The sequence below is a fragment of the Portunus trituberculatus genome, chromosome 8 (genome assembly GCF_017591435.1).
Source record: "Portunus trituberculatus isolate SZX2019 chromosome 8, ASM1759143v1, whole genome shotgun sequence".
In the NCBI taxonomy this organism is placed as follows: Eukaryota; Metazoa; Arthropoda; class Malacostraca; order Decapoda; family Portunidae; genus Portunus; species Portunus trituberculatus.
In genome coordinates, this window is record NC_059262.1 from 3,607,286 (window position 1) to 3,635,019 (window position 27,734).

General features: G+C 41.6%; 2 protein-coding genes across 3 annotated transcripts in view; one reads left to right on the forward strand and one right to left on the reverse strand.

Annotated features, from left to right (window-relative positions):
* Window positions 1–208: 208 nt before the first annotated feature.
* On the reverse strand, window positions 209–19,786 carry LOC123499265 (cell division cycle protein 27 homolog). 2 transcript variants are annotated; one of them, XM_045247067.1, is made up of 15 exons: window positions 19,692–19,786; window positions 12,966–13,041; window positions 12,086–12,233; window positions 11,547–11,793; window positions 10,258–10,875; window positions 9,088–9,249; window positions 8,082–8,277; window positions 7,377–7,557; window positions 6,836–6,947; window positions 6,154–6,267; window positions 5,800–5,927; window positions 5,401–5,518; window positions 4,712–4,915; window positions 4,374–4,542; window positions 209–4,221 (listed from the first exon to the last, which is right to left on the reverse strand). In XM_045247067.1, exons 1-15 carry the CDS (start codon window positions 19,713–19,715, stop codon window positions 4,115–4,117), a joined length of 2,604 nt encoding a protein of 867 aa, XP_045103002.1. In that variant the 5' UTR covers window positions 19,716–19,786; the 3' UTR covers window positions 209–4,114. The 2 variants fall into 2 exon arrangements, with proteins under 2 accessions (XP_045103002.1, XP_045103008.1); XM_045247073.1 differs by lacking the exon at window positions 19,692–19,786 and adding an exon at window positions 15,760–16,043.
* Window positions 19,787–25,514: 5,728 nt separating this feature from the next.
* Window positions 25,515–27,734, forward strand: part of LOC123499257 (C3 and PZP-like alpha-2-macroglobulin domain-containing protein 8) — a 30,110-nt gene continuing 27,890 nt past the window's right edge. The window contains 1 exon segment of the mRNA XM_045247056.1: window positions 25,515–25,889. The gene's annotated coding sequence lies outside the window, so the exon portion shown is untranslated.

A 27,734-nucleotide genomic window follows, 5' to 3' on the forward strand; every position in this document is an offset into this window, starting at 1 on the left:
TTTTGATACGAGCTTGAATGGTAAACTGTCTCATAATTAGATGCCTAAGAATACCTGGGAGTCCCTTGCCTGGCCCATCTCAAAGGCACATACTCATAACTGCCATTACTACAAATTCACACTAACACTTCTTCCAACAGTGTATGGCAGTCTTGGTGACTCTCCCACCCTGAAGCTACACATGCATGATGCAACGCCAAACAATACAGATGAACTTCACTTTATTGGTTTGCATTCATATAATAGAATCTGATAAGTGAGGTGTGCCATTCCCAGGATGCTCAGTGTGGTCTGCCTGATATGTTCGGCACCCTGACTGTTATACTCTGCAGCTTCATGACATGAAAAAATAAAAATATAAATAATAGATGCACATGAATGTTTTGAGAAGGAAGTTATGGGAACTTCTGTACAAAAGGAGATACATAAATGCACATACAACTTACTATACAATCCACACTCCCGGGCGTTGTGGCCGCAGTACTGAGGAGAAGACGGCCCTCATGGTGCCCTGCCACACAACTGTCCAGGGGAGTGACTCACACATAACCAGTGTACAAATATATGCACAGACTATAGAGCCACATGGTGGCCCTCAATAATACAGCAGCCAGTGTGGCTGGGAGGGCTGTCCTAGCAGTGTGCACCATCACCCTATCACAGACCCATGTCTCTCTTGCCTCTGTACTAATTCACACACAATGAACACATCCTTCACCAAGGTTCCTGTTGACACAGAGGGCCAGATTTTCAGACCATATCACTTGCTTACTGGAAGACCAAGTAACACTAATAACAATGATGGTTCAAACTAGTTTGGAAGGGTCCTCTCCTGCAGGCCATGAATACAGGGCAGCTCCTCCTCTCTAATGTGCAGGGGAGACAGCAGCCACACCATGCCACAGCCAGTGACGCACTTCCAGGTTGCTGGGGACAAGCATGACACAGGGGTTGGGTCATCCATTCACTCATAACAGTCATGGGACATGATTTACCTTTCTCTCTACAAGAATCAAAACTACTACTGAATTTTCAAACTTATTACTACATACATGAGTATGAATTGCTCTTTATAAAACCCAGCCAGCCCGCTTAGCAATATGCAGATCAAAATGACCTGTGCAAGAAAACAAAGAACAAAAAGTGCTTCACATAAATTAAAAGAAATGGTGCAACAAATTGAGCAAGAATAAATCTAACATTTTCACAAATTTCATAGAGATGTACAAACATCAACACTTTTGGAACATCATTTCACACTGAAGGATATATAAAAAAAAAAAATAAATAAATAAAAAATAAAATAAAAATAATAATAATAATAATAAAAAAAGTCAAATGAGGCCCACAATTCTTAGACCTGGCAAACAATTACAAATTTCCCAGTACAGATATTCCTCTCTGTCAATCAGTACAAGAAACAGATGCACCTGCAGCCCCAAGGACATACATGACAAACATTATTGCCGTATCAATAAGACCTTCAAGTAATACTGAACCTCCAGTGCTCAAATGGACATGGTAGTTCCTCATACAAAACAAAAGATGCAAGCATGTCTGCTTGAATAAAGGTGTTAACTTGTCTTGATGTGTAGTGCAGTGACTGCACACACCCACTCACTCACACCACCATCACCACCACCACCGCCATCCATCACCTGTCCTCAACGGAAACAAACATTCTGTGATGGCTTGATTGTCAACACACATCAATTTGAATACTATATATCCCACAAAAATTTCTTGAAGATTTTGAGGTTTTTTAGCACCCTGAAAACACATTATGAAGCTATTGGTGAATACTGAGATAAAAACCTTCACATGTTAATCAATGAATAACCCATTAATCTCTTTACCTGTTTAGTCAAATAGAAGCACAAGCAACGACCATGTCGGTAATAAACTAGAGTGGTCAATACGACTCCTGAGTTTCTGGTGAAGAACGAATTAACTACTGTAAGAGACACCTGCCACCCTTTCTTTATATTACAAGTAAAAGAAAACCACACCCCTGAGATACATTAAAACTACAAACAAATCTGGACTTTTGAATCTGCCTGCCTGTACACGGTTCCTCCTCCACCGTCAATGTCTACCTTTATGTAAGCAGTTTTGGCGAAAAAGCAATTAACAGATAAATATTGCACATGTGGGATCCCTGTGGGTCTGAGCTAGGCTGGCCACACTTCCTTGGTCTCTTGAACCACTGCCTGAATGGTGACTACACATGCAAGACTTGTAATGCCCTTAAACACAATATACACATTCATACAGGCTTTTGGCACATCCCAGGGAAATTATTTGACACAGCTGGTGCTTCTACAGGCAGCAGCCAAGGCTGGTGCTCTACACTAGCAACACCGGCTGGACACTAAGTAGTGTGCCAAGGGGATGTGCATGCATGTGGATCCACTGCTCTGAGGTAAGAAGCACTTCTCAGGCAAGAGAGATTATGTACAAACATCATGTGGTCACACCTCAGAGAGACATCATCATGTGAGGTCAACCTGGTATGTACAAAAACACTAAACTTGGTCACTCCCTCAAGACACAGCAGTATTACTCTGACGACTCATACACGGGACAAGAGCAGCGGCAACCTGGCAGAGCAGTGTCCTTCCCAACCAAACCCTGCCAGAACCCAAAACACGGCTGCACACAATGCCACTTCTACCAAGCTCTCTTCGGCACCACCACTGCGAAGGCTGCTTGTCCTTGGACACACTCAGTACTGGCATTGTGAGTCGGATCCAAGGCAGCACACAATGATGGCACTGACCAAACAAGGAAGGTTGGGTAAGCCACACAAGGAGGGTGTGGAGCACAAGGGTGAGGAGGAGACCTCTGCGGACTGGCTCCCCACCAGGCACTGCACCACCACAGCCGCTGCTACCGCCGCCACTTGAGGCTCCTGTGATAGCGTGTCTTCTGGAGTGAATACTTACTATCCCATAAATAAATGCCTCTCACTACAGCATACAACAGAGGTGGTTTTATTCTCTATTTACAAAACACTGAAGAGTCTAACAACATTTAATAATCAGTCACACACTGGGTAGGAAATCACAAGGCATAGATCAATGCTTGGCATCAACTGCTTTGTAACTGTCAGACCAGTTACTGCATCCTCACTCGAGTGGCAACAGCAGCCTAGGACTAGAATCTGGTATAACAAATGTTAATTTACATGCACTGTGTATACACATATATACATACATATATACACAAATATATATATATATATATATATATATATATATATATATATATATATATATATATATATATATATATATATATATATATATATACACACACACACACAGTAGAACAGTTCAATTTCACAAAGACTTGACCCAGCAGGTGTCTGGTGCAGCACAGCACAGTGGGTATACCATCAACTGGACCAATACCTTGTCAATTTTAAGCTTCTCAGTTTATATATATTTATGGAACATAAATAAAATTTACATGTCACATACATTTATCTCAGAGATGCCTCTGTGTACCATGCTATGCCTGATGCCACCTTGTGTAGAATGGAAAACACCTCAACATGTTCCATCTGGAGCAAGGTGAGTGGGGGGATGAAGGTGAGAGAGAGCACGTCCCTCACTCCCTTGTCCTCCCACCGACTGCCTCCCTCAGCCTGGCAGTGGTGCCCTGCCCTCCTGTGCTGCCCAGGCCCAGTCTCCCTCACCACCCACACACTGGAGCTGCCTTACGAACCAACCACCCACAGTGGGCTGTGGGCGGTCCACACCTTGTGTTGGTCAGTGTGGGATGCGATTCAGTGTCCTGTGGCAGGGCTGGCAGGAACACAACACACAGCTTTCCTGCACTACTGCTTTCCCCCCAGATTTATTTGTACTCCAGCCTCCCTCTCTCTCTCTCTCTCTCTCTCTCTCTCTCACATACACACACACAACCATGCACTCTTCTCCAGTGGGATAGGCTACAGTAATTTACCAGAGATGTGGCACTGAGCCCCCACCTTTCTGATTATTAAAAGAAAGAGGAAAAGAAAAGAAAACCAGGTATTTCCCCCTCCCTCCCTCCCACTGTAGTAGGCTAACGCATAAAAGAGAAATTGACGAGCCTATGCCTCCCGCTATTATAGGCTATCGTCACTGAGGCTCTCGGCATTGGGTATTTGCTGCGGCTCAAGGATCAGGGACTCCTGGGAGGGCTCGGCCGGTGCCAGGGAGCTCCCTTCACTGCCTGCAAGGGAAAGCCAGAGGTTGGCATTGCTGTCTGGTATGTGGTGCCACACACATTCATGTCTCACTCTTGTCATGGAATCAAATAATCAACAAAGGAGACAGTGAAGTAAACGCTGAAAAAAGACAAGCTTCAGTTCTCGCCAGACTCACAGTTGTCGTGTGGGTTGTTGTTCGTGGTGTCATCGTCATCGACGGGGAAACGGTTGATGGCGGGGTCAATGGCTTCCTTGAACTGGTTGTTGGCACCCTTGGGGTCAAGATCCATGGCCCATGAGAAGTTCATAAGAGCCAAATGTGTCTGCCCCAGCTTCTTGTGGACCTGTGAGGGGCACCAGGCATAATGTTTACCACAAGTTGCTTGGTTGACCCACCCTCCCCTACCACACACCCAAACATGGCCACTGATAATGAAACTCAGCTTCACTATGGAGAACCAAAGGTATAAGTTCAAACACCACACATTGCTAAGTGTATGTGTACACACACACCTTTCCCAGTAGGAAGTACACATTGGACTCCTTGGGCACAATCTCCCGCAGGTGGTTGAGTTCAGCCAGGGCCTCCTGGTGGCGGTCGGTGGCGTGCAGGATGGAGGCACGGTGATATTTACACAGAGGGTTGCGAGGGTCCACCGCCAGTGCCCGGTTCAGCGTGGCCAGGGCAGCACTGCTCTTCTGAAGGGCGTGCTCCACCTATGTGTGAAAGTGTGAGGTGGTGGTGGTAGACCACCAGCGGGAAACAATGAGGCTCAGGACAATGGACACATAAGTTGAAGAATATGTACCAAGATTACTAACAGGAGACATTCATAATAGGAGTCACAGAGAAGATCTAATTATAAAGCACAAAACCTTTGTCACACATCTTTTCCTCACAACAATCAGAAATAGAGAAAACAATAAAGTAATAAAGGATAGTGGTGAACAGCTCTGTGAAGGGCTCCACACATGATTGTGGCACCAGTCATTCTTCCCCCAGCAAGCGACTCATTCAGCCACCGCTCAGGAGGAACGCTGCCACCACAACCACGCACACTGGTGGCAGAAGGCAGGTCTCTGCATCCTTAGCTATAACGGCTCACACCAAAATCACCACCAGTGAATGGGACAGCGAGAGTGAGTGAGCGAGTGAGTGAGTGAGGGAGAGTGGAGGAGGTGTGAGGCAGCAGTGTACTCACCACAGCAACATGACACATGAGTACTGAGCTGTGTGGGTGGATGCTCAGTGCTTTCCTGAAGTGGAATTCAGCTTGAGCAAACCGCTCCTGTTTGAACAGCACCAGACCAATGCCATACCTGTAGCACCACACCAAAGTCAGTCAGTGCAGCAATAACAACAACAACAACAACACACTGCAAACTTATGACTACACATGTACTATGCTCACTGACAACTAAACTGATCCCTGCATTCTTCTAAGCTCAACTTACTATTTCTATATTTTTATTTATCTATTTATTTTTTTATCTATGCACATGAGAAACCAGATGGTTGAACATTGTGAAACACTACACAAGATACAAGCACACACACACACACACACACACACACACATGAAAACACAGGCATGACTCACCAAGCATTGTAGTGACGTGGGTCCACCCTGATGGCACTCCTGTAGCAGCTGAGGGCGTTGTCCAGCTCCTCCGTGGCTATGTGCTCGTGACCCAGCAAGGTGTAGGCATAGGCAAAGTTAGGATCCACCTGTAAGAGGAGAAGGATTTACTGTGCTTCAAGAAAACAGGAGAGAGAAAGAGTTCAGTGGGAAAATTAATGCGAGCCTTGAGGTTTGTGCAGAAAGGTGCGAGAATGATGATTGACAGAAAAAAACCCCTCTGCAGTCACAAATGGAAAAAACTCACAAGTTAAGCCCATTATGCAAAACAAGGACATAAAACAGATGACAATGACACAAACTACGAGTGTTCACCTGTATGGCCCGGGAGAAAAACTTGATGGCTGCCTCGTGTTCCTTCTGGAGGGAGAAGCAGTTCCCTGTAGCACACCAGGCTTGGGGACACTCACGATCCTCCTCCACAAGATCCTGTAGGGAGAAGCACACCAGGGGTTCATTAGAGGGTGAGTGGTGTGCTGTCTGCTCATTCCTCTCTTAACATTAGTGTACCAGCACTTTTCTACTACTTGTAAATTTCTGAACTTTTAGTGTGTCTATTTATCTCTGTTTCTCTATACATCTACATAAGTCACACACACACACATACACACGACCCGGTAGCTCAGTTATTAGAGCGCTGGCTTCACAAGCCAGATGACCGGGGTTCGATTCCCCGGCCGGGTGGAGATATTTGGGTGTGTCTCCTTTCATGTGTAGCCCCTGTTCACCTAGCAGTGAGTAGGTACGGGATGTAAATCGAGGAGTTGTGACCTTGTTGTCCCGGTGTGTGGTGTGTGCCTGGTCTCAGGCCTATCCAAAGATCAGAAATAATGAGCTCTGAGCTCGCTCCGTAGAGTAACGTCTGGCTGTCTCGTCAGAGACTGCAGCAGATCAAACAGTGAATTACACACACACACACACACACACACACACACACACATACACACACATAAACACAAACACAAACACACACACACACACACACAAACACACACACCTGGGCAAGGGCAGAGAGCTGAACTTCCTTCTGCTGGTGCCAAAGTGCAGTGCTGTAGTATTCCATAAGGTGCAGCCGATGTGGCTCACACTCCCGCACCTCACTGAAGAACCTGCAACACACACACTCACCATCAACACCTCAAACACACACTGTAAGAAGGGACATGTACTGAGTGAAGACTGGACTAAGTGAGCTGTCTATGGTTAACAGCAGTAACAGCAGTTTAATCATCAAGGCACATTACAAGTCCACAAGATAGAAAAAGCTGCAGGAACAACACATAGAGGTCCCTGTACAAAACACACACAAAACCATACACCACCATAAATATAATCAGCTAAACACTGCAACACCACAAATATATTCAACTCAACACTCCAACACCACAAATAATTAACTCAACACTACCACCACAAATATATTCAACTCAACACTCCAACACCACAAATAATCAACTCAACACTACCACCACAAATATAATCAACTCAACTCTCCACTACCACAAATATATTCAAATCAACCCTCCACCACCACTTACTTGACACCTTGCTGGTAATCGTTCATCTCAAAGTAGGCCTTTCCGATGTGTGAGAGTACCCAGCCTGTGCGGTAGTGCTGTGTGGGAAGGGCACTGAGCAGCTCAATGACCTTCTCACAATTATACTGGGCGAGCTGCTGGTACGCTGCTCCCATGTCCCTCAGCAGTGCCATCAGCCCCTCTGCACCGTCAGGACACCAGCAGGGTATGGAAGGAAGGTGGAAGGAAGAAGAGGTGAAGGATAGGCACACAAGAATGAATAGACAAACAAGGAAGGAAGTGGAATGTGAGAAAGGAGAGTAGGTATAAAGGAACAAAGGAATACAGATAAAAGGCAGAGGAGAGAAAGGCAGCAAAGAGGGAGAGCAGAGAAAGGCAGTGAAGAGAGACTGTTAACATGTATCCACCATTACCAACAATACAACTAAGCTAATTAAAACCACCATTATCATTACAATACATTCACACCACACATCTGCAATACCTACAGTTACAAAGACCTTACCACTCAGTAACCTATTATAACAGCTACCACTGAGCTACCTGAACCTAACCTAACCTACTCTAACCCACAGTAACATAGCCTCACTTAACCCATCATTTACCTAACCTAACCTAACCTAACCCAATCCCTTACTAACCTAACCTAACCAATATTACATAGCCTCATTTAACCCCTTAGTAACCTAGCCTAGCCTCACCCACCTGCCGACTGCTTCTGGATGGCAAAGGCCTGCTGGGCGAGGCTCTGCGGGGAGGGGGGTTTCTCAGGGTACGGCTTGTCGGTGGTGGAAATAATGTCTTGGTTCTCACTCTTGTTCTTCTCATTGAGTTCTGACAGACTGGATTGGCTCTTGGGGGATCTCGTTTTGGTCTTCCTGGCAGGGGACTTGTTGTTTTCCTGCCGTGTGAATGGAGCAATGCGTTACAGGGTGAAAGGGTGGTGTGGGGAGGGCAGAAGTCTATGAATGATGCAGTATATTAAAGCAGAGTGAATGGGTGGTGTGTGGAAGAAAGACCAGTTATCTATGAATGAGACAAGTGAAAGGGTGGTGTGCGGAGGGCAGAAATCCATGAACAGCGCAGTTTATTACAGTGGATGAGTGAAGTGGTGTGTGGTGGCCAGAACTATCATCTGAATGAAACAAGTGAATGAATGGAGTGTGGAGGCCAGAACTAGAATGACTAGAAAACCTATGAATGAAACAGGTAAATGGGTGGTGTGTTGTGGCCAGATCTATGAATGAAGCTAAGAGAGTGGATGAGTGAGTGACTAGTATTTAGTGGGCAGATCTGTCACCTATGAATAAAGCTGTGTATTATAGCATGGATAAGTGACCAATGATTATTTATGCATGAGTTATGTTCTGCTTCTTAAATTTCGGGCCTCATGCAAGTGTATAATGACTTACAACACTGACAACAAACAAGCATTAGGTAATAAAAACCTTCAAACACTCAAAACACCAAGTAAAAAAGAAAAAAATGTAGTTTGTGAATCAAGAAGACATTGAAGGAACAAAGAATAAAGGTAAACCAGACACAGCAAACACAAGCATTAGGTAGCAAAAACCTTCAAATGCTCTTCAAAACACCACAGTAAATAAGACAATTGTAGTTTATGAATTGAGAAGGAAGACGTATTAGAGAGATAGAGAATAATAAAGGAAAATCAATCACAGCAAAACGGCCAACACAGCGGGCATCTTACCTTGACGGAATTACTGTTGCCAAAGAGACGAGAGGAACGGCGGACATTAGGATTGGGTTGGCCGCTGGGAGGACTCTGGAAGTTGCTGTTGTTGCCTGCTGGAGCAAACACTGCTGGCTTGTTGAGCACCAGGGGAGAGTCCTTGGTCTTGCGGCACAGTATCTGAAGGAACGGCATGGAAAATGTGTAAGACTACTGCTCCTGAGATTGTTGTTCCTCACTGACTGAATATAGGGGCAACAAAGAGAGTGAATAGATAAACTGACTGACTGACTGACTGATTGGTTGGATCTAGACGTAATGAAGACAGTGAAAAGATTACCTGCTGACTTTTTTCTTCTTTTACGTAAGAGGACAAGTGCAATATACAATGAAAAAGAAAAAGGCCCACTTAGTTGTCAGTCCCCTTGTAGGTCTGAGTTAGCCCCCCAACCAAAAAAAAAAAAAGTGGGGAGGATAAATGTCTTGAAATCTCCCTCTTAAATGAAGTCAAGTCATAGGAAGTTGGAAATACAGAAGCAGGTAGTGAATTGCCGACTGACTTAATTGACTGACAACCTAACCTAACCAAGAGGCAATGAAGGATGAAGAGATTGACTACTGAATTATTAAAATGACTCAATATAGAGGCAACAAAGAGATGAGATGGACTTACTACAGACAGACTGCCTAAATCATTCCTGTCTACCCTCAGATGTAAGAAAGAGGTGACGGAACATGTCAGAATGGAGTGAATGATTGGGAACTGACAGGTAAGGTCATGAAAGGAAAATAATAAAGGAAAATAATAAAATAACATGAAAACAAGGCTATAAAAGGGAAAACAAAACAAATAAGGCTACAAAATCAAAACCTACATAAAAACAAGTAGGAAAAAGATAAGATAAGGTTGTGAAGGAAAATTAATACGTAGAAAAAGCTGTACAGGAAAAATAAGAAAGATAAGGCTACAAAATTTGAACCTACATATAAATAAATGAAAAAAAAGATGACAGTGAAGGGATAAACAATAGGAATACAAGACTACATAGGAAAAATAACAGACAAGCCTCTGAAATGAAAAACCTGTAAAAAAATAAGCAGAAAAAAGACAAGGAAACAAGACATAACCCACAAAACTGAACGGGGAACAAGAGAGAGGGACAAAGAAGCAAATAGGAAGTAACTCACCCTTTTACTAAGCGGCGTTGGTATTTTGGCATTGGGTTCTGTGTCCAGCTGCGACAGGGATAGCGGAGAGGACGTGAGGAAGGCCACAGAGGTGTTTAAGAGGGCAGGGTGCTCCTCACAGACTGGCGTTCCAGTGTCTAAGGGCAGGACACCAAAACTCGGTGACAGGGGGCTCAGACTGACAGTGCCGCCCATCACACTGCGTACTCTCACCAGCTTCTTCTTCTTTGGGGCCTGGAGTATTCCGTCACCCCCATCACCGCCTATACCCGGCCCGCGGTCTGGCGTGGGGGTGACAGTGACGGCCACAGGGGTGTTCAGAGGGGATGGGGTGGTGAGGGCGAGCGTTGGGGTGTGGGCAACGGGCAGGAGGTTATTTGGGGTGGAGGTGGGGTGCGTGGGGACAAGGGTTGGGGTCTGGGTGATGGGCTCCTGCTGGCTGTTCACCGATACACTGCTGAGTGTGGTGGTGGTGGTGGTGGTGGTAGTGGTGGTGGTGAGGATGGGGTCGGTGATGCCGCCTCCACCTCCACCCAGTGGCGGGGCGCTGTTCATCAGGGTGAGCACCGTGTTGCCATGGCAATTGCTGAAGCTCTCCAGGCCGTCCAATCGGAACACCTGCAACACACACACACACCATTGGACCAACACTTCATCACACACACAATATAAAACGTCAACACAATTAGACAAACCAGCGTTCATTGATATGACAACACCAACAACAACAATGAACATCATACAAACTTTATATATAAACTGTATTTGCTCCTCTGAGACTTCAACTCAGAAACAGAGCAAGATGCTCTGCTCCCTGCACATGTGACCAGTAAGGGGAGGAGGGGGGAATGGGACACACCTCAACCCCCATCCCACTCATCTGTCTGCCCACACTCAACAAATAAAAAGAACAACTAGCAGCCCTCCCCCAACAGTTGCACTAACATATAGTGAACAACACAAACTATATAGAGCCTTTGTCCCACCACTGGCCAACTCAGTGTGCGACTCTCACAATAAAATAAGAAAGGCAAGGATCTGAATTCAACTGATGAATGACTTCTTAGCTCAGTGACCTTTACTGCAAGCACGTGGCAGGTTATGTGTCCTGCCATCCAAGTGCGGCCACATGGCAAACGACTATCATGTGGTTTCTTATAATTCTTTCATAAAAATTTGACTCTGCTCATAACAAAACTCAAACTACCCTCAGTGATAAATGTCACACCAACCACCACCATCACCACTACCACCACTAGTACTCCCACAGACACATGACTGCCCCTTACCTTAGCAGGGTCAGTCTTGTCGCCCTGGTCACATAGAGCCACAAAGGACTGCCACAGGAAGGGGTTCAGCTTGAGGGACCTGCGGAAGGCCTCCACAGCCCTGGCCAGCCGTTCGGTGCGGGCACAGATCACACCGAGGAGCTGCAGCGCGAAGCAGGCCAGGTCCCCATACTCTGTGGTCAGCTCATCCACTGTCTTAGGGTACAGGACGCTGCCTCCCGTAAGCACCGTCTCTGCCTCCTCCAATCTAGGGGTGGGAGGTGTTGTTAGGCGGTGAAATGAGAATTAAGTATCTTCGATGTGACCTTAAAATCTTCCTTCTCTCTTTCTCTCTCAATATACAGCACAGGAAAAAAATACTAAAAAGAAAAAAAAAATATGAAAAACACAAACCTACACACACAGAGATAAACAAAACACAATTACAGTACATGCTATAAAGACAAGGTAAAACACACACACACACACACAAAAGTATATTCTAAAAAGACTAAGTAAAATTCACACACACACACACAAACAAACGTACACCAACATACTTGCAGAGATCAAAGCAGCATCTCGCCATGAGGAACCTGAGCTGAGGGGTGCGGGTGCCTCTTGCCCGCAGCACCGAGTAGGCGCGACCTGGCTTTCCTGAGCGGTAGTAAGAAGTGGCCACCAGGTGCAGGGCCTCATCTGAATCCACTGTGGCAGGAAAACATGACAGATGAGAGAGGGAAGGGAGAGAAAGGGAGAGGAAGGGAGAGGAGGGGAGGAGAAGGGTGTGGTGGTGGTGGCATGTACAGGGTTCTAAGTGAGATATGGCAAGACTGGTATAGGTAAACATGAGATGAAGCAGGGAACGGAAGGGAAGGGAAGGGAAAGGAGAGCAGAGAAGGGGAAGAGAAGGGAAGGGAAGAAAAGGGAGAGGAGAGGAGGAGAGGAAGGGAAGGGAAGGGAAGGGAAGGGAAAGGGAAGAAAAGGGAGAGGAGAGGAGAGGAGAGGAGAGGAGAGGAGAGGAGAGGAGAGGGAAGGAAGGGGAGAAGGGTGTGTTGGGATGTGTGAGGGTGTATTTGGGTGTGTGAGAGTGTGTTGGGGTGTGTGAGGGTGTAGTTACAAGGTATAGACACAAGGCTTTGGGTGGTTAGGCAGTGAAATGAAGGATATAACAACACAACATGAAAGAAAGCTGAATAAAAAGAAAATAAATAAATCCTATTTAAACTTTACCTTCTACACAAGATTCCCCCCCCCTCTCTTTCTCTCTCTTACAACACAACAAAAACAGAGAAATAACTCATTTTAAAACACTGTACAACTTCAAAATCAGCAGGTAGACATGATTGAAGGAGAAACTAACAAGAGAGAAACACAACACACTAATGGGTCTTCATAAAATATATACCAAACCTCTCTCTCTCTCTCTCTCTCTCTTACCCTCAGCCAGAAGTCTCTCGGCAAGGAAGGTGGCATCCAGGTAAGCATAGTTGTTCAAGCAATGCCACACAGCTGCCTGTTGGTGGAAGAAGAGTGTCACCATTACACATTACTGGAGGGGAGAGGGGGACATTTGAAGGGAGGGAAGGACACACGAAAAGAAGGAACGGGAAGGAAAGGAAGGGAAGGAGACAGGAAAGGAAGGGACGAAAAGGAAAGGAAAGGAAGGAAGAAAGGAAGGGAAATATTTTGAAGAAGTGAGAGGAGACAGGAAGGGAAGGGAAGGGAAGGGGAGGAATGTGAGTGGAGGAGGAGGAGGAGGAATGGAGGCTATGAGGAGGAGAAAAGGAACGATGGTTAGGTTTACTTTCAAGGAAGCTTAGTGGAAGGAAGGAAGGAAGGAAGGAAGAAAGAAAGAAAAAGAAAAAGAAAAAAAAAAGGAAAGACAGAAAAAAGAAAAATAGAGAAAATAAACAAGAGTAAGTAAATAAGAAAGGCAATAAAAAGAAAAGAAGAAAAGAGAAAGAGAAAGAGAAAGACAGAATAAAAAGAAAGTAAAGTTTTAAGATAGAAAAAAAAATAAATAGAGAACTGTCAGAATTAAACAAAGAAATAAAAAAATAAATAAAAAAACAAAGCAAATAAAGGCAATAAAAGAAAGAAGTCAACAAATCAGCAATAAAACAAGAAAGGTCACAATCATGGAATAGTGAAGAAATAGTGACCCAGGACACACAGGGGGAAGGGGGAGAGAAAGTGCTACATGTGGTGACCTTGTAATGACACTTAAGGACGAGAGAGAAGGTCACTCACTCTCCCTCACTCTCACTTCCTGCCTTCACTATCACTGTTCACCTCTATTCTCTCTCTCACTATGGTTATTTAATCTTTTCCCTTCTTTCCTTCATCATCTTTTTATACTCTCATTATTATTACTTCCTTTTTTCTCCTTTCCTTCATCTTTTATTTCCCTTATTCTTTCACTATTTTCATTATTTCATCTTCCTTTTCCTTCTTCCCTTCATCATTTTTTTATACTCTCATCATTATTATCATTATCTTATCTTTTTTCTCCTTCTTCCCCTCATTATCACCTCTTTTTGCCTCTATATTCTCACTATTTATCATTATTTCTTCTTCCCTTCACTATCATCTTTTTTATATTATTATTATTATTATTATTATTATTACATTTCTTTTCTTTCTCTCCTTCATTATCATAATCTTTTATCTTCCTTCTCCTTCTTTCCTTCACTATCATCATTTTTTTTCCTTTTGTTCTTTCACTATTATTATTATTTTATCTATTTTCTCCTTTGCTTCATTATTATTTTTTTTCCTTTGTTCTTTCACTATTATTATTATTTCATCTTCCTCCTTCTTCTTTCCTTCATTATCACCATTTTTCATCTTCTATCCCTTCATTATCAATTTTTCTCCACTCTCTCACTATTATCACTATATTTCATCCTCCTCCTTCCTTATCTATCATCATTATTTTGTCACTCTCTTCTCTCATTATCTTTACTATTCTATTCTATCTTGTTTCTCCCTTCACCATCATCACTACTGTCACTTTCATCCTCCCTTCTCTCACTATCATCATCTATGCATCTTCCTTCTTCTCCTTCTCTCACCATTATCATCATTATCACCATTTCACTTTCCTACTCTCTATTTTCACTATCATCACATCAATTAAACTTCCTACTGTTCGTCTATTGCCACTATCACACCTAGGAAAGCAAGGTGATTAGGACACTGACTAATTCACACCTTGCTCTCTTGATCCAGTCTTGCCCTAACGCCTTCAGTAGCATAATGTATTTCCATATTCATTCTGGTTTCTATTTGGTGATTTTACAGAGCTTCAGAAACTCATGTGGGGGATTAAAATGGTAAAGACTCTGGCCATTAACGTCTTCAGTACCATGACGTGTTTCCATATTCATTCTGGTTTCTATTTGGTGATTTTACAGAGCTTCAGAAATTCATGTGGGGTATTAAAATAGTGAAGACTCTGGCCATTAATAATCTTCTGCCATCCAGACCGTTCCTAATGTCAACAAAATGGTCTAATTGTACATAAATCTCAAGGTAGAAATGTGTCCCAGTGATTCTATACAGCTTCAGACACTTATGTGGGAGATTAAAATAGTGAAGACTCTGGTCATTAATCTTCTGCCTTCCATAGACCCTTCCTAATGTCAATGAAATGGTCTAATGGTACACAAATCTCAAGGTAGAAATGTGTCCCAGTTCTGAAGAGGTAATTTTATACTGCTTCAGACACGTTTGTACACTTATGTGGGTGATTAAAACAGTGAAGACTCTGGCCATCAATCTTCTGGGTCTGTATTCAGAAATGCTTTGTTCTCTTACCACAACTATTTTCCAAGGGCACAGAGATGACTTGCTAGGTTTTCGAAAGTGTTTCTCCAATTAATAATGTAGAAATCTTGTCACTCTGCCTCTACAACCACAGAAATACCTTAAAAACTCATGTCAATTAATATAAAGCCCTTTGAAATAGTGGAATTGAAGCACAAAAGTGTCTGAGAATACACGCACTGACCTCCACAAATCCTTCCAATGTCAATAAATAAAAATAAATTGTGGTGAAAATGTGTGGTGGCATTGCAGAGGTTAATGAACTCCGCCAGACGTGATACAAGAATCCCACCAATCAAAATTTTGATTCAAACTGATCAAATCTACACACAACGTAACACACATTCAGATCAAGCTAAGTTCACCAAAACAAATTGGAAATGAACTGATATTTCCGACTTACTGAGCTGGAAAGTAAACTAAAGGCGGCGTCACACTACCACTCTTCCATCAACTTTTGTCCAAATGTTCGTCGTCACACACAGGTTCGCTTCCACCTCTGTGGCGTTTGTCCACTGTAAACAAACATGGCTCCTCCTCCACCCCAGCATGTTGTTGCTACCTTTGGCCTGTAATGCTCTGTGACAAACTCTTCAGACAGCTTTGTCCGGACCACTCATACACAACATGGCTGCTCATCTTGGCCAGTGCTACTTGGAAGTCCTGCCTTGGAGCATTGCAGTCCCAGACAAATGTAAACAAACAACTGGGCCACTTTTCACTGATACGCTACAACAAAAAATATATAGTTATACAAATATGTATTCATCAACTTATTAAGATTTCATTAAGTTGAGATAACAGCATCATTCCGATCAACAGAACAACAAATTATATCATTAAAGTGTTGATTACAAACAATTGATATTAATCTGACTAGAAACTGACGCTAGGGGAAGACGGTGCGTTTGGTTAGACTCATCACAATGGAAACAGTCGACGGAACGGTAAAAAAGTGCAGGAAATTATTAAGGAGGGAAGGTGGTAGTGTGATGCCATCTTAGCCTGACCTGACAATGCAAACACAAGGTGAAATACATGAAGCAAACTTGTGTGAGTCTCATCTCAGTAAAAAAAATTCACATCAACCAAAGCTCACCTAAACAAAACACACAGCTTAACCTAACAAACAAAACTAAGAGAGCTTCACCTAACAAAACAAAATAAAAATAAAATCTAACAATCAAAGAAAATCAACTCAACACAACCAAACCAACTAAACTGTAACCTGACCTAATGTTCACCCAAACACAACACAACCTAGAGGGAAAATAAAAACCAATCCTAATACAAACCCAAACCTGGAATTATTGTAGTTTCCACCAATACACCACACGTCACTATACACATTCTCACAGTCTAGACCACACTTCTACACCATTTCTAACCCCATTTTACCCTATCGGAAAATGGAGTTAGGTTAGGATAGGTTAAAACCCCGCTTTCCCAGGAGGTCCCCAAGCTTGTTAGACATAGGGAAAAAGAAATAAGATAGGGTATATTGGTTCAAACTGCAAATTTACCAATAACACAAAGCCTAACATTCAGCCATAATTAGAGACACCTTGCTCTATCACTGTGAGAATTTTTCAAGTCCCCATAGTCAACTAACCAGGTTTTCAAGACAGTTTCTCGTTACGAACAACTAGAAATCTTGCTAATCCATCACCAGAACCATAAAAATACCCTTAAAAACATGAGTACCTTCAACTAAAGCCTTTGGAAAGAGTCGTCATGAGAGTACAAAGTGTTTCTGAATACACCTCATAAACCCAAACCTTACCTGATGCAAACCAAATACAAGTCTGACCTAACACAACATAAACTTCATTACAACCTAACCTAAGCTCAGATTGTTGTTGTGGTGTTGTCTTTGCATGGACGCTCCCGACTCCTTTGTGTTTCTATTGTTTTTTTTTTTTTTTTTTTTTTTTTCCATGTGGACTTTTTCATGGGAATTTCTGGGCTAAAGAGGATACTTTTTAGGGTACCTCCTATCTCAAAGCCCACCCGCTAAGAAACCGTTGCCCCGAGTGAGGAAGCCCAACCTACACTCGGACCGTGGACAGGATTCAAACCCGTGCGCTTGGAGACCCCTCGGAGCCCACAGCATGCATGGTTCCACTGTAGTGTTGGCAATGTTTCCTTTAGTTTTCTTTCCCTTATTTTCCAAAACTTGTGGAGTGTATTTTTATGCTCTATATTACTCACAAAAAGCACTTTTCTTATCAAGTGTCCTTCATCTTCTTACTAAGGTTGTTGTAATGCCTAACCTAACGTAAACACAAAGAAAACCTGATGCAAACCATATTTCAAACGCAATTTAACCTAACCTAACCTAACCTAACCCAACTCAACCTAACCTAACCAAACCTAACCAAACCTAACCTACCCAAACCAAATTTAAAATGCAATCTAGTCTACGGCTATACGAATCAAGACCCAACCTAACATAATGTAAACTCAATCAAAACCTATCTAAGCCGAATTTGAGCCATAACCAAACCCAATACAAACCCAAATCAAACGTAACCTAACCTAACATATGCCTTAAATGAAACCCAACCTAATATGACGAAAACCGCAAATTAAATCTAACCTAACCCCCAAACAAACACAATTCAAACGTAACCTAACCAATACGCGTCTAAATTAAAAAAAGGCTAACACAAACGCCAATTAAAAAACCTAACATGAATTTAAATCTTACCCAACCTAACCTAACCAACATGCGTCTAAATTAAAAAGGCTAACACAAACCCCAATTAAAAAACCTAACGAATTTAAATCTTACCTAACCTAACATATGCCCTAAATGAAACCCAACCTAATCTTACGTAAACACAATCTTAAATCTAACCTGACTCCAAACAAACACAATTCAAACGAAACCTATCCAACGTGCGTCTAAATTAAAAAAGGCTAACGCAAACCCCAATTAAAAAAAACCTAACATGAATTTAAATCTTACCTAACCTAATGAAGACCAAACCATAAATAAATAAATAAATAAATAACCTATCATAACCAAACCTAACTATTCCCATTTTAAATCATCACTAAATTAATAAAAAAAATAAAATAAAAAAAAACTTGTAACGTAAACATCAAACCTAACCTAATGTGGACCAGACTGAATTTAACATATTTCTAATCAAAACCTACCCTAAATAAATACAAGACTAAGCTAACCTAACAAATTCAATGAAAACCAACAAACTATCGTACCGTAAATCAATATGAAACCTAACACAACGTGAATCAAGCCTAACTATTCTCAATTCAAACCTACACTAAATAAATACAAAAGAAATTAAACTAAACTATCAAATTCAATAAAAAAAAAAAACTATCTTAAAGTAAATGAATATAAAACCTAACCTTGTCTAACCTAACGTGAACCAGACCTATTTTAACCTATTTCTGATTTCAACCTACCCTAAATAAATAAATAAATAAAAATTCCATAAAAAACAAACTATTCTGACGTAAATAAATAAATAACCTAACCTAACTATTCAAAATTTAAACCTACCCTAATTTAATAATAAAAAAAATAACAAACAAACAAATTAAATAAAACAAACAAACTATCTTAAAGTAAATGAATATAAAACCTAACCTTGTCTAACCTAACGTGAACCAGACCTATTTTAACCTATTTCTGATTTCAACCTACCCTAAATAAATAAATAAATAAAAATTCCATAAAAAACAAACTATTCTGACGTAAATAAATAAATAACCTAACCTAACTATTCAAAATTTAAACCTACCCTAATTTAATAATAAAAAAAATAACAAACAAACAAATTAAATAAAACAAACAAACTATCTTAAAGTAAATGAATATAAAACCTAACCTTGTCTAACCTAACGTGAACCAGACCTATTTTAACCTATTTCTGATTTCAACCTACCCTAAATAAATAAATAAAAACGTAACAAATACAATAAAAAAAACAACAAATTATCTTCACGTAAATAAAAAAAAAAAAACTTAACCAAACCAAACCTTCCATTTAAACCTCCCCTAATATAACGTGAACCAGACCAAACCTAACCTATTTTTAATTTAGACCTTCCCTGAATTAATAGGAAATAATTAACCTGAACTAACATAAATTCAATAAAACCCAAACTATCGGAACGTAAATAAATAACCTAACCTAACATGAACCTGACCGAATTTAACCTGACCTGACCCCAGCACAGCCCAAATTATGCCCCCCTCACTCGCCACCAGGAAATAATGACCCAGTGAAATGTTTACAAAAAAATAATGACAATAATTGAGGTCAACTGACAGGAACCATTTTCCCAGTTTTCCCTGACCTGTAGCGGCTCCTGGACCAGCATGGCGGCTCCTGAGGGCGTGGCGGGCGGTGTGAGGGCGGCGGGTGGGCGGGGTGGGCGGGGTGGGCGCCTCAAACACCCCAGACTCCTGCTTCTGCTGCTACTCTCAGGGACACACAAGACGCCATCTTGAAAACCCGACCGATGGTTCCCTTCTCCCAACCAGTCTCTGTTATGGGTTTTATTTTTATCGTTTTGTGTCTTATTCTAGGGTGTTTTTGTTGGTGTTTATTTTATCTCATTGTTTTTTGTACTTTTTATTGTTTTGTTTTGCTGTTGTTTCAAATTCATTCATGGCCGTTGGTGGTTTGGCTTTTATCTGAATTATGGGGTGACTTTTTTACTTTTTTGCATCTTGTTTTTAAGGTTTGTCTTAAATATATTTCCTTTTTTGTTAGTTTGGCTCATTAAGGTAACACTCTTAGCACCAAATAGGAATAACGAGTACATATTTTGTGGGGTGTCTTTATTTCTTATATTGCCTCGGTGGTTTAACTATGCCACCTTACCAGTGACATATTTAAAGTAGCTACATTAGTCTATAATCGGTCAGGTCGGTCTGGAAGCTTCACCTTTAAAACTAGAAAGATTTTGCGTAACTTTGAATTTGTTTCTTTCCTTTCATTATTATATCATTTTTTTTTCTATTGTGGTTGTTGTATACGTGTACCATTGTGTGTCTGCTTGCTCCTAAATCATACTGGATAAAGATTACACAAGTACATATTTCTTTCGTTTGCCGCATTATAGCAAAGCAGAGAAATGGAAAAGCGAGGAGCAGAGTCATGGGAAGCACATAAGTCATCCCTCAAAATGTTTTCTGTGAGATAACTCGCTGGCCTCCAAACCCCCACACCAAGGGGATTGAATGGGAGGTACCCACACTACGTCACAAAAGTCAAGTTGGCGCGCTATTGGTCCGCTGCTGCCCCTACCCGGCCTACCCCGTCACAGGCTCACACACACACACACACACATACGAGTTCAGTGCCTTAATTCCCCTCTCATCATCTTTTGTCAATGTTTCAGAGCTGCCTACCATATGTGTGACATTATAAGACTTGAAAGTTGTGGCATGTCTTACTTACCACGATGATTTAGACGGCAAGTCACTAGAGGAGGAGTGAGTAGTGAGTAGGAGGAAGACTGCAAAGTTAAGATGTACTACACTTGCTATGTGAAAGGAAGAAAATGATAGCACAAAGGAGAGAAAAAAAGAAAAAAAAAAGAAAGGAAAATAGGAACACAGAGAGAGAGAGAGAGAGAGAGAGAGAGAGTGGTGAAAATGACATGGTGATACTCAGATGGCGGAGACGGATTGGCAGGACACGGATCTAGGCCGGAAAGGTCAAGCGGATGGAGCAATATGTTAGTGTTTGAGGGAGCTGAAGTAATCTTTAATGGAGACTACAATTCAGGGGCCTTTTTTTTTTTTTTTGAAAGATCCATTTATCTATTTATTTTTCCCTTGGTAGTTCTCCCTCTTACATAAAAAAAAAAAAAAAAATTACTGGATATTCACACAACTCGATAGATAGTTTTCACCATAACAAACACACCGCCGCGTTACAAGACACTGCTCGCCCAATTGAAGGTTACAATACTTAGCAGGTTAGCGTTCATTTGTGTTGTTGTTTCAATGGGACTGACTTCTTCATATGGTCATAGAAGAGACTGCATCACTTTTTCTTTTCTTTTCTTTTTTTCCTAGTTTGGTTCCTGATGCATTTATATGTTCCACGCCATCATTCTTATAAACTTTCTTCGATGTTGTAGTGATCTTTCTAGAAATTAACACACACACACACACACACACACACACATGAAAAAAAACTCCCAAATTAACACACACACACACACACATACGGATTCTTCACCACACGTGCACATCTTGTAAATGTTTAAAAATACTCCATATGTTACTTATAATGCCTGGTTTAGACTTTCCCAATGAACATGATTGTCATCCAGTAGGTAATGCGTTTGTTTCCCGCAGTGAGGAACCAGCACGATTCACATTACTTTATATACCTACTTATGTAATTACTATTACTACGACGACGACTACTACTACTACTACGAATATAAGTACATGATAATTTGTACTACCTATCTATGCAGAACGTAGGATCAATATTACTCTGATAGCAAACTTTTTTTTTCAGATAATAAGCTAACTAATAGGTAACTATCCAAGCACCGGCGTCACAAGTCTCTCCCCTCAGAGGCTCAGCCCCGCGCCTCACCCTCACCGCTCACCCTCGACCTTCACTCAGGTTCAGTGATGGTTGGAAGTGGGCGGTGTAGCAGTTACAAGGCCAATTTAAAAAGCGTCTGGTTAAATTTACACAGGATTTTAAGAATATTTTTACGATTCTAGTGACATAATATTTCTACGCTCAAAAGGATCTGTTGAAGTGACACATACGGGATTGCACGAGTGTTTGTAAGGTTCTGTTGACAAGACGACTGCGGTGGTGTCTCTTTATCTTATTAATGGACTAAAGCTGCAAAAAGGAAGCACAGAGACAAGACTACGTTATCAAGGTGAGTAACACAGGTCTTGTCGTGTCTCGGTGTATTTAAGGTGAGTCACAATAGGTGTAACTCGGGTTAAATCATCAAATACCTTCCGTGACATATTTGAAGGTCTGAACGAAGCTTTATTATTCGTTATTTGTATATTTTCGATGTTTTTTACCTATCATTTAGATTTTTGCATTGATATTTAGCTAATTATTGATACAAAACGACTGTGGTGGCGGGAAGCCCGACCCTATTTAACGGCATAACCTGCCTTATTTCTCACTATTATTGGCTTGCCACAACATGCAGCCGCTTCATTAAGCTTTCGTATCCACTGTTCGGAGAGACAGCCGCCATGGCCAGGTTTGATGAATGTTTTTATGAGATGGAGGGGGGGTGTCCACCTGACAACAGACCCCGCCGCCATCTTGGATATGCCATTTCTTGTCTTATCTCTCACTATTATAGACCTATCTTGCCGCAACATGTAGCCGCGTCACTAACCTTTCTTGTCAAACATTGAGACACAGCCGCCATGGCCAAATTTAAGTTTGGTGGAGGTTTAAATGAGGTACAAGTGGGGGGTCGACCCCTCCACAGCTCCGCCGCCATCTTGGATATGCCCACCCCAGGCCCCAGCCCGCCCAGAATCCGGGATTATTTTCTTTAATTCCTGGACAGTTTATTTGGGTTTAATAGTAAGATTTGATGATTTCTATAAGTATTCCGTTGTGTTTGAAGTGTTTTCGCTGCGTGTGTGGGGTGCTGCATGTTGTTGTTGGCGATATTTTTGTATTAAATAAGGGCAGATTTTGGCGCCAAATTTTCAGTAGCGTTTTGGGAAAATTTTTGTTTGAGCCAGTATCAAGTTGCTATTGGTTTAAAAAAATTGTTCATGTGTTTTAAAGTGTTTCGCCTTTCTGATCAATGGAATTCGTGGAGAGTAAAATTGTTTTTTAAAGGTGTTAATGTTCCAATAATAGTTTTGTTGTTATCCTTGTGTATTATTTATTTCTGGTTCTGGTTCGCTCTCAAGTGTTGGAAAAGATTGTTCATATTTACTAAAGTGTGTTTTGTTCCTTGGAAGTGAGAACGAGCGGACATTTTAATTTTGTAATGGGGGGTGAAGGTTCCAACATTTTATTTATATATATTTTTAGAAATCTTTATTATTACTGGGGTTTGGAATCTCTTTATATTTTGGGTGTTAATTAAAGTATGTGCCAAGTCAAAATATGTAAAGCATTCAGGCCCAGCGGCGTTTTTTCGAGAGGCCATTTTCAAAATTATTTGCGTAACGTATATTCGTAAGCCCGCCGGGCCGGGCCAAGCTAGGGCCGTGACGTCATCAGCCAGCCAGCCCCGCCGGGCTGTGACGTCACGATGGCTGGAGCCTCCCAGCTGCTTGCCCTTCCTTGCTCTCTTCCTCCATATGTAGCATGATTTACTGTGTTATACAGTGTGTGTGTGTGTGTGTGTGTGTGTGTGTGTGTGTGTGTGTGTGAGAGAGAGAGAGAGAGTGTGTGTGTGTGTTTGTTTGAAACGTCTCTAACCATCTTGATTTTATTAAACAGGCATCACCAAGTGTGGTGTGTGTGTGCGCGCGCGCGTCTCTGTGTGTGTGTGTGTGTGTGTGTGTGAGTGTGTGTGTGTGCGCGTGTGTGCAAGACTAATGTCTTGTGGTGCCGTCCACGGCATCCAGAGACCCGCAGATCGCCGCTGCGATTCCAAGCACCACAGTAAGGTTGATGAGCTGTCATTGCTGGCTGTTTCGGGCTCTCCGCTTCGCTTGCTGATGTCTTTGCCGATCTTATAAAAAGTACATAGGTCGGCAAAGGCTGAGCTCAATGTGAAACGAAAATACTGTACATCACTCGATGAATATTCTCTCTCTCTCTCTCTCTCTCTCTCTCTCTCTCTCTCTCTCTCTCTCTCTCCTTGACTGTATACTACATATCCTGTGTGTTAGTTGTAACAGCGCAATATTTAATATACGACTTGCGTAGCACCACAGAGGCTGCAGGAAACACGGAGATCGTCATGAATTATAGGCCGAGTCAATATGATCGAGCTGCTGGTAGGTGGAAATACTATATAGGTACGGTAGTACACTGCCACATGTAGGCCTTATATAGCTTCCTGCAGCTTCCCTTTTTTCTTATGGTCTAACAGAGAATCGGCTGTATATGAATACTGTTTAGGCCTACATGTCTACATTATTAATTTATCCCATCTCTTCCCCCACAGTACCACCACCGCTGCCCCGTCAGGTATGGTGGAGGGAAGTAGTGTCCTTGCAGCTGGCCCTGACGTACTGGCCTTGTTGGCTTCAGGGTCGTGGTGAGGCAGGCGAGGACTCAAGGTAAACTGTGCTGAATTGTTCACACCTTGGTGTGTTCTCTTGAATGGTTGACTTCTGATCTCCCTAAAACTTATGAGTAAAGTTATTGTTTAGTACGCCTCAAAAACTCCATTCCTCCATCCATCAGCTAGATACAACCTTCCTTGCACCTAACCACACCCTCTTTCTCAATGACCACTCAACTGTCCACCTCTTCCACACAACATCCTCGCTCTGTCCTCCTGAGTTCTCAAGAGTGTTTCTCCTATTAATGATGCGAAAAAAAAGCTTGTTAATGTGTCTGTGGAAGTGTAAACAGTTATTATCTAGAGACCAGTGTCACGTTAGCTAGAGAGGAAGTGTAGAAGAGGTGCGGCATAGTCAAGGTGTGTGTGTGTGTGTGTGTGTGTGTGCGTGTGAGAGGGCTGCTATAGGAAGGAATGATTGAGTGAAGAACGTGAGTGGAATATTGATGAGTAAATCCTTAACAGTGCATGCACGAGTAACATAGCCAAACGTAAACAACTCCGAGGAAACTGAGAAATGTACACAATAATGGTGAGTAAAAATATCTAAAAGAAAATGGCTAGAATAAAAATGCTAGAATGAAAAGAAAAAAAAAAAAAACTAAAAAGACCTGTAAAATATACGAGTGATACATAAAGAAACGAAAAGATGAATACACAAGTCAAATGGATAGTGATAAAATATATAGGATAAGAAACCAGGAAAAAAAAAGTAAAAAAAAAAAATAATAAAACTCCCTGGGAACCATCTTAGCTATATATATAAAAAATAAAACGACAGAAAACAGACTTAAATAAAGTAAACAAAACTTATACAAAAACGCACTGAACACTAGAAAATAGTTTTAATACACGAAAAGAACTGAAAACGTAAGAAAACGACGACCGTCCCTGGGAGAAGACAAGCCGGACAACTTCAAAACAGGGCGTCGGCAACCCGCAAAACCCGCGTAGAAAGCCCCACCCAACTCATTTCCCCAATTATAACCCCAACCAGACCTCGTGCCTTTAACCTCCCAGTGCAAAAACGCCCAACCCCTTTCCTTCACTGTAACCCAAGAAAAACCCGGAAAATACTTGAAAAATAAGCTAAAAACAGTGAAATAAGAGACGGGTTATGCAAAGGGATGCATTGAGATCCATCCTTTGTATTCCAAGTGTACGCTTGTGTGGAAAGTTTTATCTTTTTTTACAAATTTCGAAGGTTTTGAGTGGATTTAGTGGGTGTGAGGTTTGCGGGGAGGTGGACTAGAGGCATGGCCCATATCTAGTGGAGAGTGAAGGGTAAGTGGTAAGTGGATGAGGTGGAAATGAGGTAAAAAAAATGAGAGAGAGAGTAAAATGAAGGGAGGAAGTGGAGTTTTGAAAGGTGAAAAGTGAAATGAGGTGAATGAGAGCAAGGATGAGTGAGTGAGTTATTGTGGGAGGACGAGTGTATATGAGGGAGTGAGTGAGAGGGAAAGTGAGAGGATGGGTTACCGCCTTGTGAGTGAGTGTGTAAGAAGAGTTTGTGAGAGTATGAGAAGGGAGTGATAAATAAGTGAGTGAGAGGATTGGTTACTGCATTGTGATTGAGTGTGTATGAATATTTTTAGTGAGTATGAGAGGAAGGGAGTGAGTGAGAGGGAGAGATAAATAAGTGAGTGAGAGGATTGGTTATTGCATTGTGAGTGAGTGTGTATGAATATTTTTAGTGAGTGTGAGAGGAAGGGAGTCCGTGAGTGAGAGAGAGAGAGAGAGAGATAAATGAGTTGAGTGAGAGGATTGGTTACTGCATTGTGAGTGAGTGAGTGTGCAAGAATATTTTTAATGAGTGTGAGAGGAAGAGGGTGAGGGAGTGAGAGGGAGAGAGAGATAGTGAGTGAGAGGGTGGGTATGCGAATGGGTGAGTGTGGAAGAGCAGGCTAAGAAATGAGTGAGTGAAACGGAATGAATGAAAGAAAAAAAAAAATTGAAAAAAAGTTACATGAATCTTATATTTGTTTTCCTGTGATTGTTACCTTCAATTTTTATTTATTTATTTATTTTTTTTTTTTATCAATATCAGTGTAATAACTCCTTTCAACAGCATCCATTAACAGAATCTTCATGTTTTTGGTAGTTTTTTATTATTTTTGTGTGTTTTGTACAAGTTTATTTCATACTATTCTGTAATGCTTGTCTTTTTTAACCCCTTCAGTACCATGACACATTTCCATATTCATTCTGGTTACTATTGGATGATTTTATACAGCTTCTGAAACTCGTGGGGATTAAAATAGTGAAAACTCTGGCCATTAATCTCCTGACCTCCATAGACCCTTCCTAACGTCAATTAAATTTTAGGTCTTATAGTACACACATCCCAAAGTAAAAATGTGTCCCAGCACTGAAGGGGTTAAAATAGTGAAGACTGTGGCTATTAATCTTCTGACCTCCATAGACCCTTCTGAATGTCAATAAAATGGCTTAATCATACACAAATCTCGGGTAAAAATGTGTCCCAGTACTGAAGGGGTTAAAGGTTAAGATGAATAGGTACAGACAGATGTGAAATGAATAAAACCTTGAAAATAATGATAATGAAATAGGAAATAAAGGACCTAATATATTGTCACAGGTATTCACTTCTACCTGTCAAACATTATCACTAACATGACTAATGAAGGTGGACAGTTATGGCCAGGTATGAGGAAGTTGAAATGCACTAAAAGGACATAGAAGACATAGATAATAAAATATAGGTCTAACATATTTGTAACAGGTATTAGTACTAGAACCTAATTAATTAAGGTAATGGGCAGGTGTGAACAGACGTAAAGTGAGATAGAAAGAGGAAATGAATGAGAGAGAGAGAGAGACCTGATTTATATATGTGACAGGTACTATTACTAACACCTGACCAATTAAGGTGTAAGACAGGTATGAGCAAGTATTAGAAAGGTGAAATGAATGACAAGACCTTGAAAACAGTAGCAATAGACTTAATGTATCTTTGCAGTTTGTCTTTTTTGTTAGTTTATCATTATTTCCTTACTTTTCTCATTCATTTCACCTTATTAACTCACCTTACACTTGCTCACACCTGTCTCATCTTAACCCCTTCCAGTACTAAGACACTTTTTTTACCTTGGTTTTTAGGTGTGATTA

What these genes read in the sequence shown, in the direction of transcription:
- LOC123499265 (XM_045247067.1), bottom strand. Translation starts at nt 19,715, where the DNA reads ATGCTGGTCCAGGAGCCGCTACAG. An exon ending in GATTACCAGCAAGGTGTCAA is followed by an intron (nt 6,948 to 7,376) that starts GTAAGTGGTGGT and finishes TGTGTGTTGCAG; the next exon opens with GTTCTTCAGTGAGGTGCGGG. An exon ending in CCACGTCACTACAATGCTTG is followed by an intron (nt 5,519 to 5,799) that starts GTGAGTCATGCC and finishes GTGGTGCTACAG; the next exon opens with GTATGGCATTGGTCTGGTGC.